Source organism: Miniopterus schreibersii (assembly GCF_964146895.1).
Source record: "Miniopterus schreibersii genome assembly, chromosome: 3".
Taxonomy (NCBI): domain Eukaryota; kingdom Metazoa; phylum Chordata; class Mammalia; order Chiroptera; family Miniopteridae; genus Miniopterus; species Miniopterus schreibersii.
In genome coordinates this window covers 54,467,462-54,482,738 of record NC_138103.1, presented here as the reverse complement: position 1 = coordinate 54,482,738, position 15,277 = coordinate 54,467,462, and the positions used below count along the sequence as shown (strand labels likewise).

The 15,277-nt window shown below is 38.0% G+C and overlaps 2 protein-coding genes across 6 annotated transcripts in view; both read right to left on the bottom strand.

Moving 5' to 3' along the window:
* Positions 1 to 507, bottom strand: part of ARB2A (ARB2 cotranscriptional regulator A) — a 308,143-nt gene extending 307,636 nt beyond the window's left edge. For 2 of the 5 annotated variants that reach the window (XM_081132496.1, XM_081132498.1), the window contains exon 1: positions 346 to 507. The gene's annotated coding sequence lies outside the window, so the exon portion shown is untranslated. The remainder of the gene's footprint in view (positions 1 to 345) is intronic. The other 3 variants (XM_081132499.1, XM_081132497.1, XM_081132500.1) reach the window with 3 other exon arrangements.
* A 2,891-nt stretch (positions 508 to 3,398) lies between these two features.
* Positions 3,399 to 15,277, bottom strand: part of KIAA0825 — a 330,258-nt gene continuing 318,379 nt past the window's right edge. Inside the window, exon 20 of the mRNA XM_081133727.1 lies at positions 3,399 to 5,261. Coding sequence (XP_080989853.1) covers positions 5,144 to 5,261 — 118 coding nt within the window. The 3' untranslated portion in view covers positions 3,399 to 5,143. The remainder of the gene's footprint in view (positions 5,262 to 15,277) is intronic.

Here is a 15,277-nt window from a genome sequence, read left to right as displayed (position 1 = left end):
GTAGGAAAATAATCTTTAACCAGAGAACCGCCTGAGAAAGCCGAGGAGGGCCCATTACTCTACGGTCTTTAGGGCGCCCAGAACCCCAAGTCCAGGTGTAAGGAACATCATTTAGGAACACACGTGTCCTGTCCCACCACGGAAGTGGAAATGGCAGGTGGAAACTGCCCATCAGCGGGGTCCAGGACACAGGGCAGGGGTGTCTGCAGGAAAAGCGGCGTATCTCCGGGGAGCCTCCGGCCCTGGGGCCAACAACCCCCCCTGAGAAGGACCAAGCCAGCCCCTTGCTCTGATTACAGCCGGGGCCTGCCCGGGAGCTCACAGCCCAGCAAACGGAGGTCCTACCTGAGCTCTGCCCCCAGCTACAGGGCTGCGGGGGGAGGCGGGAGGAGGCGTGGCCTTCCAGCTCGCCCAGCGAACTCCCTCGTGCGGCGGTAGTGACTTTCTCTCTCGGGATCCGCGCCCCGAACTAGTTCGAGTTGCACTTCCGGGTCCACAACAGCCAGAGACGTCATCGCGCACGCGACGGCGACAAATCCGGAAATAGGCGGGGCGTGGCCCCAGGCCGGGTTCCTGTGGCGCTGGGTGGGCTGGGAGAGGGGCCTGCGGTAGGTAAGCGGCGTCCGGCGCGTTACCTGCGGGCTGTGCGCGCCCCGCGGTCACCCAGCGGAAGGGAGGAACACCCCTTCCTGGGGCACCCCGAGGCCACAGGCTCCAAGCGGAATTTAAATAACAATTCCGGGAGTGTCCCTGCAGCCCACGGCGGACACCGTGCCGTCGTTTATCCACCTTTCCCGATCCATTCAACTCCAGAAAAGTCAGGAGGTAGTTGAGGAGATAAAATTTACCTTTCAAGTATGACTCAGATAAAATAGGAAGTTAAGGATGGGTTCCCTGAGCCTGCTCTTTTCCCTGTCCGCTGAACACAGGCATACCTCGGAGACATTGTAGGTTCTGTTCAGGACCACTGCAATAAAGGGAGTCCTAGTCTTTTTGTTGGTGGAGGGTCTTGCCTTTAATTTGCAAAAAATAAAACACCTGTGAAACGCAGTAAAACAACTCGCAGTAAAATGAGGCATGCCTGCACTAATAGGATAGATTGGAAACAGCTGTGGGAAGCTAGAGTCAGGGGTGCGCGACTACGCCTTTATGGTGAAAATTACCCATGAAAATGCTCTAAATGGCCCGCAGAATGCAGAATGCACGATCTTTAATTCTTGCGCACTATTGAATGTGAGATCTCATAGCTAGTTTAAGTGTTAGAATGTGGGAAAGGCTTGAGGAGGGGGCGGGAGCAGGGTGGAGGGGGCCAATGGGGGAAAGGGGGACATCTGCAATACTTAAAACAATAAGGATTAAACCTATTTTTAAAAAAAAAAAGAAAGAAAGAAAGGAGAGTTTGTGTAGCTATCTGCACGTTTAAACAATCCTGATAAATCCTAGGGGGCAGCTCTTAGTCTTCATCTTACTTGACCACTCAACAGCATTTGAAACAGCTAAGCACATCCTTGTTTTCGAAACTTTTTTTTTCCTTTGACTTTTGTGAAATCACAGTGCTCTTTTGATTCTCCTTTGCTGGAGTCTTCCTGATTTCTAAATGTTAGTGTGCCCCAGATCTCTTCCCCTCTTTATCCAACCTCATTCCCCAGGTGATCTCATCCATTCCCTTCACTGTCTTTTATTTTTTATTTATTTATTTTTTAAATGTCTTTATTGATTTCAGAGAGAGATAGAAACATCAATGATGAGAGAGTCATTGATCAGCTGCCTCCTGCACTCCCCTGACTGGGGATTGAGCCAGCAACCCGGGCATGTGCCCTGACCAGGAATCGAACCCGGATCCCCTAGATCCCAGGTTGATGCTCAACCGCTGAGCCACGCCCAGCTGGGCCCTTCACTGTCTTTTATATGGCATCACTGTGCTGATGGCTTCTAAATATCCATATCCAGCCCTGACTTCTTTGATGTCTGTATTCATATATCTGACTTCTTATTCAACATACCTACTAGGATAGATATGCATTTTAACATGCATTTAAAACTCTATATTTTCTACCTCCAAAACTTGTTCTATTGCACATCTTTCCACCTCAGTAAATGGCACATTGATTTTTACAATTGTTCAGGTCATTCTTTGATTTCTCTTTCTCTGACATTCCACATCCAATCTCCAGCAAAATCTGTGGTTCTCTTTTCAAAAGGTAGTCCTCACTGGATGCTATAGTTGTCTCTTACTTTTTCTACATGCTACGATTCTGTGCCTGGCCCTGGCGCAAGTGAGTTCTGAACCCTGAGCCCTTTAAGAGTCATTTTTCATATCACTATAGCCTAGAGGGGACATAAGCCCTGTTGGTCTTCAAAGCTAGATGTTTTGGGGGCTCGTCTCTCAGATGCAGATCTTAAAAGTTGGGATGCCCAATGTGGGATTCAAATCCTTTGCTCCTCAGAAAGAATCTGCGAGTTTTGAGTTCCCTTCATTGCAGGTGGCAGCTCAAGGGTTAGCATTATTGGCAAGGCACTTGACACACAGAGACTATGAAATAATAAATGTATGTTGTTTTAAGCTGCCAAATACGGTACTATTGTTATGCAGCAATAAGGAACTAATACAGACCTTTACTCATGCAAGTAATTATTACAATATTTTGGGGGGAAAAAGGTTTTACAATGTTTTGGATTCTTTGTTTTGAATTCTGGAGAAACAAGGGTTTATTGCTTTACTGGTGATGCTGTTGAAAACATGCCTCAAAGGCAAGGCAGATAGTGGTTTTGTTTGTTTTTATCATTATGTAGAATCTGCTGGTCTCATAGTTCCCTATTAAAACCTAAGAGCTTTCAGGCGTCATGTTAGGAATGTTTATTTGTGGATATTCCACCTATAGCAGTGCTTCTTTTCTAGTTATGGTAAAAACATAACATATAATCTTAACCATTTTTAACTGTATAGTTCAATAGTGATAAGTATATTCACATTGCTGTGAAACAGATCTCCAGAACTTTTTCATCTTGTAATAATGAGAAAATCTATCTATACCCATTAAAATACTTTTTCCCTTACCCAAGTCCCAAGTAACCACCATTTTACTTTCTGTTTCTATGAATTTGCTGACATTAGATACGTCATATAAGTAGAATCATACACTGTCTTCTTCATGACTGTCTTACTTCACTTATAATGTCTTCAAAGTTCATTCATGTAACATGTGACAGGATTTTGTTCCTTTTTAAGTCTTGATGCAGCTTTTTAATATTTTTATTATGAAATATTTCAAGTATAATGAAAACCATAAAAATTCTTAAATATTTTTTGTAGTAAACTACTAATTACAAATGACCTGAAGATCTCTTTGACTCAAAATTTAAGAACTGGAATAATAGGACATTTTGAGTAAGCTCATACTGGTAGACAAACAAGCTGATTTATTTTTCCCATTTCTTGTTTGGTAGTTCTATAACAGTGTTTGGCAGAGATGTTAAAAATGTAAAATATCTGAAATACACATTTCCATCTATATTTTATTAAAAATTCATATTGTTTCCACATAATAACTGCTAAACCAATAATAAAATAGATACCTCTTTATAATTACAAAAATGCAGTTAAACATAACAGTAAGATAATATTTTATAGGAATATAATATTTTTATAGTAAGCATATGGGGAGTTATGAAGTATTCATTCCTGTTGATAACATATACAAATGCAAAATAATTGTGAGAAAGGAAACCCTTTTGAAATATTACTTCTTATACTTTAAGAAACATATCAAGTATAGAGTCAAAATGATTGATAAATCAGTGACTTGTCACTTAACATTTCCAGTTATAAATTTTATTGTACTTATAGCTACAATAATTTCACTGAGCAAGTACAGAAGAGAATTCAACTGCAAGCTCTTCTCTCTTCTATTTTCCTCTCCTTCCAACTCACCCCACTCTCCTCTTACTATACTTTGAAAAGGGAGTCATACAGAAATGCCTACATATGTTTTGTAAAAATTACAGAACATGGGAACATGGATAATCTGAGAACATCAGAAATAAATTCAATGACATTCAGTGTCATATGGTCTAAAATAGCTCATGATATAAAGTTTCTCCCAGATGTCCTGTAGATTGATCAATAGTCTAAGTGTCTTCATTGTCTTCTTTCAGTGGCAGTCATTCAAACAACTGTGTTTATTAACTCTTGACTGGATGAGTGACTTTGTGGTAGGTATTTGGGAAGATGATTGTTATAAAAGAAGACTTCTGTTATACTGTAAGGCCTTTAAAGTTTTTAGAATCTAATATCAGGCACTGATAGGAAGGTTATAGTCTATATAACTTGGCACACAGGGTGCTAGAACACATTCCATTTCCTTTGTGTGTATAATGTAATGGAAATAAGAGAAATGACAGAAGTTATAGATAATGAGCTGTAGAGTAGAGATTGCTGGAGTCAGTTTTGAACGTAATTTTGTGAGAAAGATGGTTTCTGGTTGGGAAAATGGTAAGCATGTTGAGCCAAGGGAGTGACTGGCAGTTGCCTGAACATGGAGCCACTGGGTATAGGATCTGAAAGTACTATGTATGATTGGAACTAATGTTTAAAAAAACACTATATGCAGAGATATGACTAAAGCTACACTTCCGAAGAGTGCTTTTTGTGGCTCTGATTAAGATCAATTGGACGAGAAAGAGGCTATGGGAAAGGAAGCTGGTAAGACCTGGACTTGGGATACAGCTACAAAATTAGATTGAAATTTGCAGATGACTCAGGGGGCCATGTGACTCCATTCAACTTAACATCCAAATGTATTTAAAAATCTTTAGGGAAAAGATTTCCAAACATTTTGCCTGTTGTCATAGATATTTCAAGACTGAAAGAAGAAAAATAATTCAAAGGGAACACGAGATGGCAGCAGTTATTATCATCTAAAGAGAAAGACTGAGGAAAGAAAAACATTTGAAATTATTTTTAAAATAAAAAATATGCAGCACTTTATTTTTTATGTGCTACATTCCTTTTCAGTTCAGAGATTACTCAGTCATTGGTTTCATGCTTCACAGCCCATCTGAGGTTCATCCTGACTGTAGTAAAAATCCTATTCCATTATATGTGATTATTTCCTAAAATAAAGCTGTTGCCGTGTTCTGCAGATTACTCTTCTTCTGTGTTATCTGAGGCAGAAGAGTCCTGGAAGTTGCAAATTCGTTTTAAATGTTCCAGCATTGCTTTTTCTTCCTCTTCTAGTCTTTCGTCCTTCCTCATTTCCCACCTAAAAGAAAAATCACATCTCAGTGTTTGTGTAACTTTCAAGCAACAGTCAACACTTAGTTACTCAAGACTTGAGAGTGTGTATTCCCTGGTTTCTTGCCGCATCTGTTTCTCCTTGTTTATGCTTTTACTGACCTGCCTTCCGGGCAGTGCAATTCATGGGCACTGCTTTGCCCTGTGGGCCAGGAGAATGGGAGAGGAAACCATCAAACCAGCTCTACCCCGAGGTAAAGCTTCAAAGCATTGTTTTAAGTGAGGTTTCTGTATTTCTAGATTTTAAAAATGATATATGGCTTACCAGGATATACACGCATATAAGAAAAACCTAGAATTAGAAATTAATAAGCAAATATTTTTCATAGTATTTTTTCCTCGCTGAGCAACCTATCAGTGGATTTAAATTGCAGAGAGGTTTACCAGGAAGACTTTAGCCGCAAGCGGACTATCAAGCTAAACTGAATATAGCTTAAATGCAGGTCAGTCCATTCCAAGAAATAAGATCAAATTTGAAGTAATCAAGTTAAATCACCCAACAAAAGCAGCAAATTGTTAGCGAGGTTGCACAGAGCATTTGCTAAAAGGAAAAGAAAAAAAAAAGAAATTAAAGACTTTCTATTTCTGTGCGATTGGGAGATGTAGACAAAATGTTAAGAATATGAAGCTAAGTATGTATATAATCTTGTAAAGTAAATATTACCACAATAACCCAAATCCGGCTAATCCTTCCTTCCGCTCCTTCCTCTCATATGTGCCGCCTCCCCAGGACTGGTCAGGGCATACTTAACCCAGCACCCCAGTAGGGAAACATCCGTACACATTTCCTTTCTCTTTTCCCCCTCCTTCCACCTAAGCCATCCACCATGATATGCTGTCACAAATGTATTTTAAAACCAATGTTGATACATCCTAAAGGCCCTCTGCTATAAGGTTTCCAAGAGCATGGGACTTCTTCTTGTAACTAATCTACTGGGGTGATGCTGGTTAATAACATTATATACTTTTCTGTTGCACGGTTCTATAACTCACCATGTGCACGCTGCTTGCACTGTGCGCTCACCACCCATAGTCTAGTCTCCCCTTCACCATACATTTGACCCCTTCACCCTCTTTATCGTCCCCCAAAGCCCTTCTTCATACAGTTTCCCGTGTCTGTGAGTTTGCTTGTTTGTTTGTTGCTTTCTGTTCTATATCCCACATATGAGTGAAATCCTATGGTTCTTGCCCTTTTCACCTGACTTATTTCACTTAGCATGATATTCTCAGGGTCTGTGTGGTCTCAAACGGCAGTTTTTCTATCCTTTCTTATGCTGAGTAGTATCCATTGCATATATGTACCGCATCTTCTTTATTCAACCATCCATGTTTGACTACCATGAATAGTGCTGCAAGGGTCATAGGGGTACATATATCTTTACAAATAAATGTTTTTAAATTTTTCCGGTAGATAACCAGAAGAGGGGTTGCTGGGTCAGATGGTAGCTGTATTCTTTGTTGGAGGAAACTCCAGACTGCTTTCTACAGTGGCTGTACAAGTCTATATCCCCACCAGCGGGGAATGAGGGTTCCCTTTCCTCCACATCCTCTCCAACATATGTCATATCTTGTCTCATTGATAACAGCCATTCTAACAGGTATGAGGTGATATCTCATTATGGGTTTGATTTGCATTTCCCATAAAGATAGTGAAGTTGAAAATCTTTCATATATCTGATGGCCATTTGTATGTCTGCTGAGGCCCTCTGCCCATTTTTTAATAGGATAGTTTGGTTTTCTTGTTGAGTTACATGAGCTGCTTATGTATTCTGGATATCAATATGTCCCTTATGGGAGGTATCGTTTGCAAATATCTTCTCCCATGTGGTTGGTTGCCTTTTTGTTTTGTTGATGGTTTCTTTTGCTGTGCAGAAGCTTTTTAGTTTGATGTAGTCCCATTCATTTATTTTTGCCTTGACTTCTCTTGCCTTTGGGATCCAGTTCACAAAGGCTTTGAGAGCAAGTCCCATATGTTTAGTATCTTTGTTTTCATCTATGTATTTTTTTGTTTCAGGTCTTATACTTAAGTCTTTATTCTGAGCTAATTTTTGTATATGGCATCAAAATAGCAGTCTAGTTTCAGTTTTTCGAATGTGGCTTTTCAGTTTTCCCAACACCATTTATTGAAGAGGCTTTCCTTTTTCCATTGTATGTTTTTGGCTCCTTTGTCTAAAATGAGTTGCCCATATACATGTGGATTTATTTCTGGGCTCTCAGTTCTGTTCCATTGGTCTGTGTGTCTGTTTTTCTGCCAACTCCATACTGTTTTCATTACTGTAGTTTTATAGTATAACTTTAAGTTAGGGTGTGTGATACCTTTGTTCTTTTTTCTCAGGGGTCTTTTATGGTTCCATACAAATTTGAGGACCTTTTTGTTCTATTTCTCTGAAAAATGCCATTGGAATTTTGATGGGGATTGCATTAAACTTCTATATTGTTTTAGGTAATATGGCCATTTTAACTATGTTGATTCTTCCAATCCATAAACACAGAGTATCTTTCCATTTCCTTATGTCTTCTTCAACTTCAACAATGTCTTGTAGTTTTCAGTGTATAGGTCCTTCATTTCCTGTAAGTTTATTCCTAGATATTTTTACTTTATGTTTCAATTGCAGATGAAATTGTTTTCTTCATTTTTTGTCTGATATTTTATTGTTAATATTTATGAATACAACAGATTTTTGTACATTGATTTTGTATCCTGCAACTTTACTGTGTTTGTTTATTGTTTCTAATAGTTTTTTGGTGGAGTCTTTAGGGTTTTTTTATATATAGAATCATGAAGGGGAAAGGATTTCTAACAACAAACAAGCAGCTATTCAACGAATGTCTTCCAGAAGCCCCCTATTTTATATAGTTAGAACTTCTGGGTAACAAACAGCCTGCCATACATGAGGAAAGCATATCAAGTTGTTTTTTAATTGTTCTTATTTGGTTTGAGTGGTGAAAAGAAAGCATGGACATTGCATTTTTATAGAAAACTTCTGTTCCCACACAGGCTTTCTGTTGAAGGGCTAGGTTCAATATCCTCTGGCCAACCCTGGGAGCTGGGATATATGAGAGAGAAGGAAAAAATGAAAGAGTGGAGAGAAAGTGGGGATTATCTGAGACACTAGACCTGGCTTTAATTTACGTTTCTTCTTCAACCTCTGCCTGAGCTTCTCCTCATCTCCTAGTACCAACCTTGGCTGAATCTAAAAACTACTATTTCTGGATGTCTTAGTTTCTCCGTGTGTTCCCATATGGTCAGAGTTAAGTTATTGGTCATACCGGTTTTAACAACTTGAAAGGTAGAGAATTTTCACTATTATACTGTTCAAAGCCATGCTACAAGGGGGAGTACTCCCAAAATCCATATTTTGGGATTTAAGATTTAACCCACAAGGTTACCTAATACAGCTTTCATGAAATTTTAAAGAATTGTCCCTACCTATTTTATACAGGTGAACTTGGGCATCATTAATTTGCATGTTAAACTGAACTCCTTTCAAGCAGCATACATAATGAAAAATACATAGCACTAACTTCGTGTTAGGCATTGTTTTAAACACTTGACGTCACTCCTTAAATCCTTACTACAAAATGTTATTATCCCTTTTCTGCAGAGGAGTAAACTCAAGCACAGAATGTTAATGTCACTTGCCCAGGAAGGTTTGAATTGAAATAATGGAATCAGACTCTGGAGTCTGAGCTTGTAAATGAAACACTAACCATGGGTTTAAAATAATCATTAATTACTGTTAAAAACTAGTTCAAATATTTCATTTCCTAAAAGAAATCCAAACATGAAAAATCAGGTCTGCTTTTTTTCTCCCATGTAAAGGTACTAATATTGTACTGAGTAAATGAATTATTTTCTGAACGTCAACAAAATATGTAATATGCATATAAATATTTTGATCATTGTCTCTAAGTGTGAAAATTGAAAACACAAGCTCTCTGCTTCATTAAAAAATCTGTATAATGAATGTAAAATAAATGAATGCATAATAGAATCTACAATAAGAATATTTGAAGCTTCATGACAATTATAGGCACTTCATAGTATAATTGAGCTGTTAGTAATTAATAGTATTAGGCAAAGTTACTTACCTACAACAAAATTCTTGCATTTGCTTTGTGCTTATTAAGAAAAAATCATTCATAAAGAATTAAGAAATTATGACAAAGATAGAAGAAACTAAGTAGTAGAACTACATTTTCCCTAATATTTGACTTTCAGTGATTAGAAGCATTAGGGATTTGAAATGTATGTTTATCACACACATTGTTATTTTCACATTTCTAAGTTCTTAAGAGAGTTTATCTCTAATTCCATTGCAGCTTTCAACTTTGTAAACACAGTTCAAAAACAATTATATCAAAAAACTATTGGAAGCGAAAATAATCTATCAATTTGTTAAACACAGTTGACTGGGCAATGTGTTTAAAATTCTATCCCTAGTTTCCTCTATATATTTGAAATCTATAGTGGAAGCATGTCCCTACAGAACCAGTATATTCTACTTCTGCCTAAATCAGGTTTATAAAGTCATTATATTTTTGTTTTTTTCTAACTTTGGTAACCTGCTCTCTGTCACTATTGCTAAATTCCTAACCTGCCTACTCTGGAAAAAGAACTACTCTCCTGACCCCCACTCCTACTAGTGGCAGTGAATATGTTGTGTCTTAGACACTGATGGGCAGCAAAATCCCATGAGACCCCACTCATCTGTACCATAATCTTAACTATCTTCTGAAATTTGTTCTATCTGTATGGCTCCTGCGTGGGTAGATGTGGGAGCTTGGACTGTCCTTGACTATTAGGTCCCTTTTCTTACCCTAACGCTACAGTGGACCCTAAAACCTTAGCTGAGATACTCTAACAGAACTAGCAGTCACAACTTTGCTCACCAGCACAATCAGATTGGTGTGAATGTTCTCAGCCTTGGTGGGTCTTCTTGGATTTACATACACATTCAGCCCTGGGCCGGAGGTGTCTGCCTGATCTTCTGTGTGTCTGTGAATATTAGGTAATATTATAGGGCTCTTACATGTACCAAACCATGGCTAAGAGTTTTCTATTTCTGCTCACCTCAATGAGCAGTGGTGGATTTGGGGATCTCTAAAATTAGACCTGGAGGGGTATAAAATAAAAACAGTCACCAATCAATGAGTACCTGTTCTCACAATCAGTTTGATAGAATGTTTTATATTGGGGGACTTTGTGGATACTGTGTCAGAGCCAACAAGGAGAGCTGCGCTTAGGGAGTGGTTAAGCTTAAGGTATGTTCTTGGTAGTGTGGGTCCAGACTGTCACAGAAGCATGAAAGAGCAATCAACAGCAGACAGATGAGGTAGGCCAGAATCTGGAGAGCGAGAAGTTCTGAGGCATTTCCTATGCCTTCTACAAAGAGAAAAACATCTGAAGCCTCAGAATAAGAACATAGGCTCTGGCATCACTCTATCTTTGCACTGAATCACCTCTTAACCTCTTTGTGCCTCAGGGTTTTCATCTGTCAAATAGCATCCTAATTGTTTGACAGGAACATAGCCATGCTCACTTGTTTATGTATAGCCTGTGTCTGATCTCACTCTGTAATGTCAGAGTTTAGTAGTTGTGGCTGAGACCCACTGAATCTAACTGTCCCACAAAGCCTAAAATATTTCCTGTTTGTACTTTTACAGAGAATGTTTGCTGAGTGCTCTCGTAGAATGGCGGTTCTTAACTGGGTTGCCACTACCTCTCCATGGGGAAATACAGAGAGCATTTTTGGTTAACACTGTCTAGAGAGTGCTTCTGGGACCCGAGAACAGAGATGGTAAACATCTTTAATATGCAATAATGCCAAACAATAAAGAGTAGTCTTCCCAAAATGTTAATAGTGTCCCTGCTAAGAAATGTGTGCTCTAGGATCTCCAAAATAATATTGAGACATCCCTATCTAGCTTGTGATTTTAATTGAAATGGTTTTCGTATCTCACTGCTTAGAATACTGCTTGCTAAAGAGCAGAGGGTAGAAGCCAGGTGCTGGATTTGGATCCCTTTTACACTCTGTGGCTATGAGCAAGCCAGATACTGCACCTCAGCTGCCTTATCAATAAAGTGTTCATAATAACAGTGCCCGCTTCGTCTTTGCCATCAGGATGAAATGACTGTGTACACATAAAACATAAAATAGTGCAGGATCACAACAAACACTCAATGACTAATAACATTGTCATGATTATTTGGCATATTAGTTAAAGTTGCAAATAGCAGAAATCCTGATTGTGGTGGATTAAACCAACTGGGAGTTATTTTTCTCATATAACAAGAATTCTAGAGGTGCCAGCATGGATTAAATAGCAGGGCTGATGTCTCTATGAATCTCCTGTCCTTTACCTCATGGATCCAAGATGGTTATTGCAACTTCAGCATCATGTCCTTGTTCTGAGGCAGGAAAATGGGGACACCTGTCCCATTTATCAGGGAAATAAAACCTTTCCCAGATTCCTCCTAGCAGACCTTGGAGTCAAACTGTCTATGTTTGAATCCTGACTACCTTAACAAACTCTGTATTATTGGGCAAATTTCTTAACTCTCTGTCCCTCAGTTTTCTCATATGCACAATAGGGGATGCTAATGGTATATATCTGATGCATTATTGTTAAGAGTAGGTAAGCTGTGAATTCATGAAATGTTGCTAATTATTTTATGAGACTCTACTTGTATTAATTGGCTTCCCCAGAGCTCCTGCCTTGATTTTCCTTCTCCTGCTCTGTGCTCTTCACATTGTTTTGTCTGACAAATTTTCTTTCTTATTCATATGTAGGTAAAATGAACTTACTAATTGTGTAGTTTCACTCAGGGCTCAGTTACACATGTCTACGCTCGTGTTGTCGTTCCCTCTTTCCTTTCTTTCATTTCACTCTGTTCAGCCCGGCGTGGCCAAGGCTATGTTTGTTTTCCTATAGTCCCTTCATTGTATTTTCAAATACATTGTGTAATGATGGCATTCAATCATATTATTGGCATTTCTCCCGAAACACCAATAAAACCCTTGGATACAAAAAAGTAACTTGAAATAAGCGTCCTGATTTAATGTTATTATTAAACATTTATGTATTGCTTTATACTTACAAAGTGCTTTGCAATTATTTATTAGTTAATTGTACTGTTAAACAACATTAACCATCTGGCCAAATTAATGATTTCAAATTGTCCTACCAGGTGGTAGCTGGGGAGTGAAAAGTGAAGTCATATTGGATTTTATTTCCTTCAAACAAACCTTCTTGTCCTCTCCTCCTCCGCACAACAGTGCAGACTGGCTTTGAGGGAAGCTCAAATCAGACTGGAAAAGGATGTCTCTGTTCTTTGCTCCATGTTGTCCTATAAATATGGGTTTCCTCGGGATTCAGTCACAGACCATCTTCCCTCCTCCCTTGATAAGCCTCACGTTTACTCCCATATAGTCAGATGTTGTCTCTCCATCTGTAATTCATCTCTCTCCCAAACTGTAATTCAGTATCTTTAAACTTCATTTTTGTCCCAGGTTTTCTAAATTCAATGTTTTGATTGTCATTTTCACTTTCATTCCAATTATATTCATCCTCCATATACATTCCCCTACACTCAGTAACACAGGGTCTTCCTCGTGATACAATCTGAGATAGCTTTAGGGAATAATGCATGTTCTTAACTCAATGGGAAGGTAGAAACATTAATGACAGAAAGCATCCTGATTTTTCTGAGTAGTAAAGGCATTATTAAATTTTGAGGTAAAATTGGAAACTATAGAATTTGATGTTCTTTTATAAAGACATTTCTGTAGGGAAGTGATGCTGAATTGCACTTGGTCCCAAAGGACAAACTCTAGGAAGGAGACATATAAGGCTATCCTACATTTGAGAATAACTTCCTGGGTACGGTGATTGATGAATACTTATGGGAACTTTATTATAAACCACAAAATCAGCTTTGAATATAATCACCTTGAATATAAATGGCACTATTGTTTAGTAGCTATACCTTTTTTATCCGCATAAACCACAGGATTAGAGAATTAGTGTCTTCCTTTGGAAACAGGTCTTTACAAGTCTATATTTACTTACCTACCCTCTTTCTAATATGTTCTCCAGATGATGCCAATACACAACCACTTTTGCCTAATGCTTTAAAAGCTACGTTTTAAGAGATGTATATAGTCCAGTCCATCTCCTTTACCATACATCTAGTAGAGATGGAGAAATCATCACTATTCTTTCCATGTAACCTGGATAATTGATTTATTGAATAGCTTTATCTTCCCTAAAATAGAATACTTGAAAATTCCCTTGTACACTGCAATTTTTGTTGTTGCTGTTGACAGTATTACAGATGTCTCCATTTTTCCCCTCCTTTGCCCCTCTCCACCCAACCCCTACCCCACCCCAGGCCTTCCCCACACTATTGTCTGTGTCTATGGATTATGCATATGTGCATATATGTTATTTTGTTAATCTCTTCCGGTCCCCTCCACCCCCCTCCCTTTTGAGATCTGTCATTCTCTTCCATGCATCCATGTCTCTGGATCTATTTTGTTCATCAGTTTATCTTGCTCATTGGATTCCACATATAAGTGAGATCATGTGATGTTTGTCTTTCTCTGACTGGCTTATTTCACTTAGCATAATACTCTCCAGGTCCATCCATACTGTCCCAAAGGGTAAGAGATCCTTTTTTACATTGTAACTTTTAACACTTTAAAAGTTTTGCTTTTCTCTGAGCTTCATATTGAATCTCTACAGTAGTTAAATAATAGGGGTCCTACATGAGCATTAAAAGGTTTTATACCGTTTTCAGTAGGGACATTTGAGAATGAATGGATAGCAAATATCTCACTTTGATAAGAGAGCAAAGAGAACTTTATAAACTTATTTATAACTTAATTTAGTTATTCCCTCAAGCTAACTAAGGTATGCTGGTTTGAGAGAATTCAGTAGAAAAGAGGAAAGCATCAAAAGAATTTATCCACAAAAAAAGGCCAAGAACAGTTAAGAATATCATTGGTTTGTACTGCTTATTTTCATATTTACAGACAGAGTTTTTAAAAATTTTATTATAGAGTTTTCCATGAAATGTAAATGACCTTCAATTTTTATAGAAGGACCTTCAGTTTTTGCCTTGGGAAGTTATACAACATAGGCTTTTCTTAAAATAATCAGAGTGAGTTATTCCAAGTCCCCACAAATTATTTTCACCTAATTTAACACTTTCATATCCAGAAAATAAGGTTTATTTTACAAAAATATATCACTGTTAATATAGTATATAACTTAGAACCTCTGGAACCCAATATTATATATATATCTAACATATAATACATAGAAATAAATAGAATAGATATAAATATATATAGAAACATATATTTAAAATATATAGAAAGAATGCAGCATGTCTATTAAAATCCATACTATAGACTCCTAAATATCAATACTGTACTCACCACAATAAATAAGCAGTTTGGTTCCTTGATTCAACCAAGAATTTGTTATATAGTTATGACAACTAGCTATATATGCAGTTTATCCAGCTGTTTCTGCAGAAATTTAAATGAAAATTCTTTTGTAAGGTAGTAGATTTCTTTTGCTACTACTAATGCAGTAAAAGGATTGTTTCCAAGCTCAGGAACAAGCAGTAAAACCCTTAATTTGAATTTATAGCCTTCAGAGACAATCTGCAATACAGCTTAACTGTCCTAACCAATTTATTTTAATTAATATGATTTGTTCTATAGATTTAAGTAGGAGAGTTATATACTGACAAATGGGACAACCAAGAATGCTAACAGTAACATTTTAAATAGTTATGGCTTAGGGAAAACATAAACGGAAGCGTAGCCATCAGTAGTAATGGAAGCTGAACTTTTCCTTTACCAGTAAATCATCCATATCTCCATGGAGAATTCATTTCCACCAGAGGGTTTTTAAACTTATAAGAGTTTAGCTAGAAGGCCAAGGTCATGCTATTCGGCCGGCATTTGG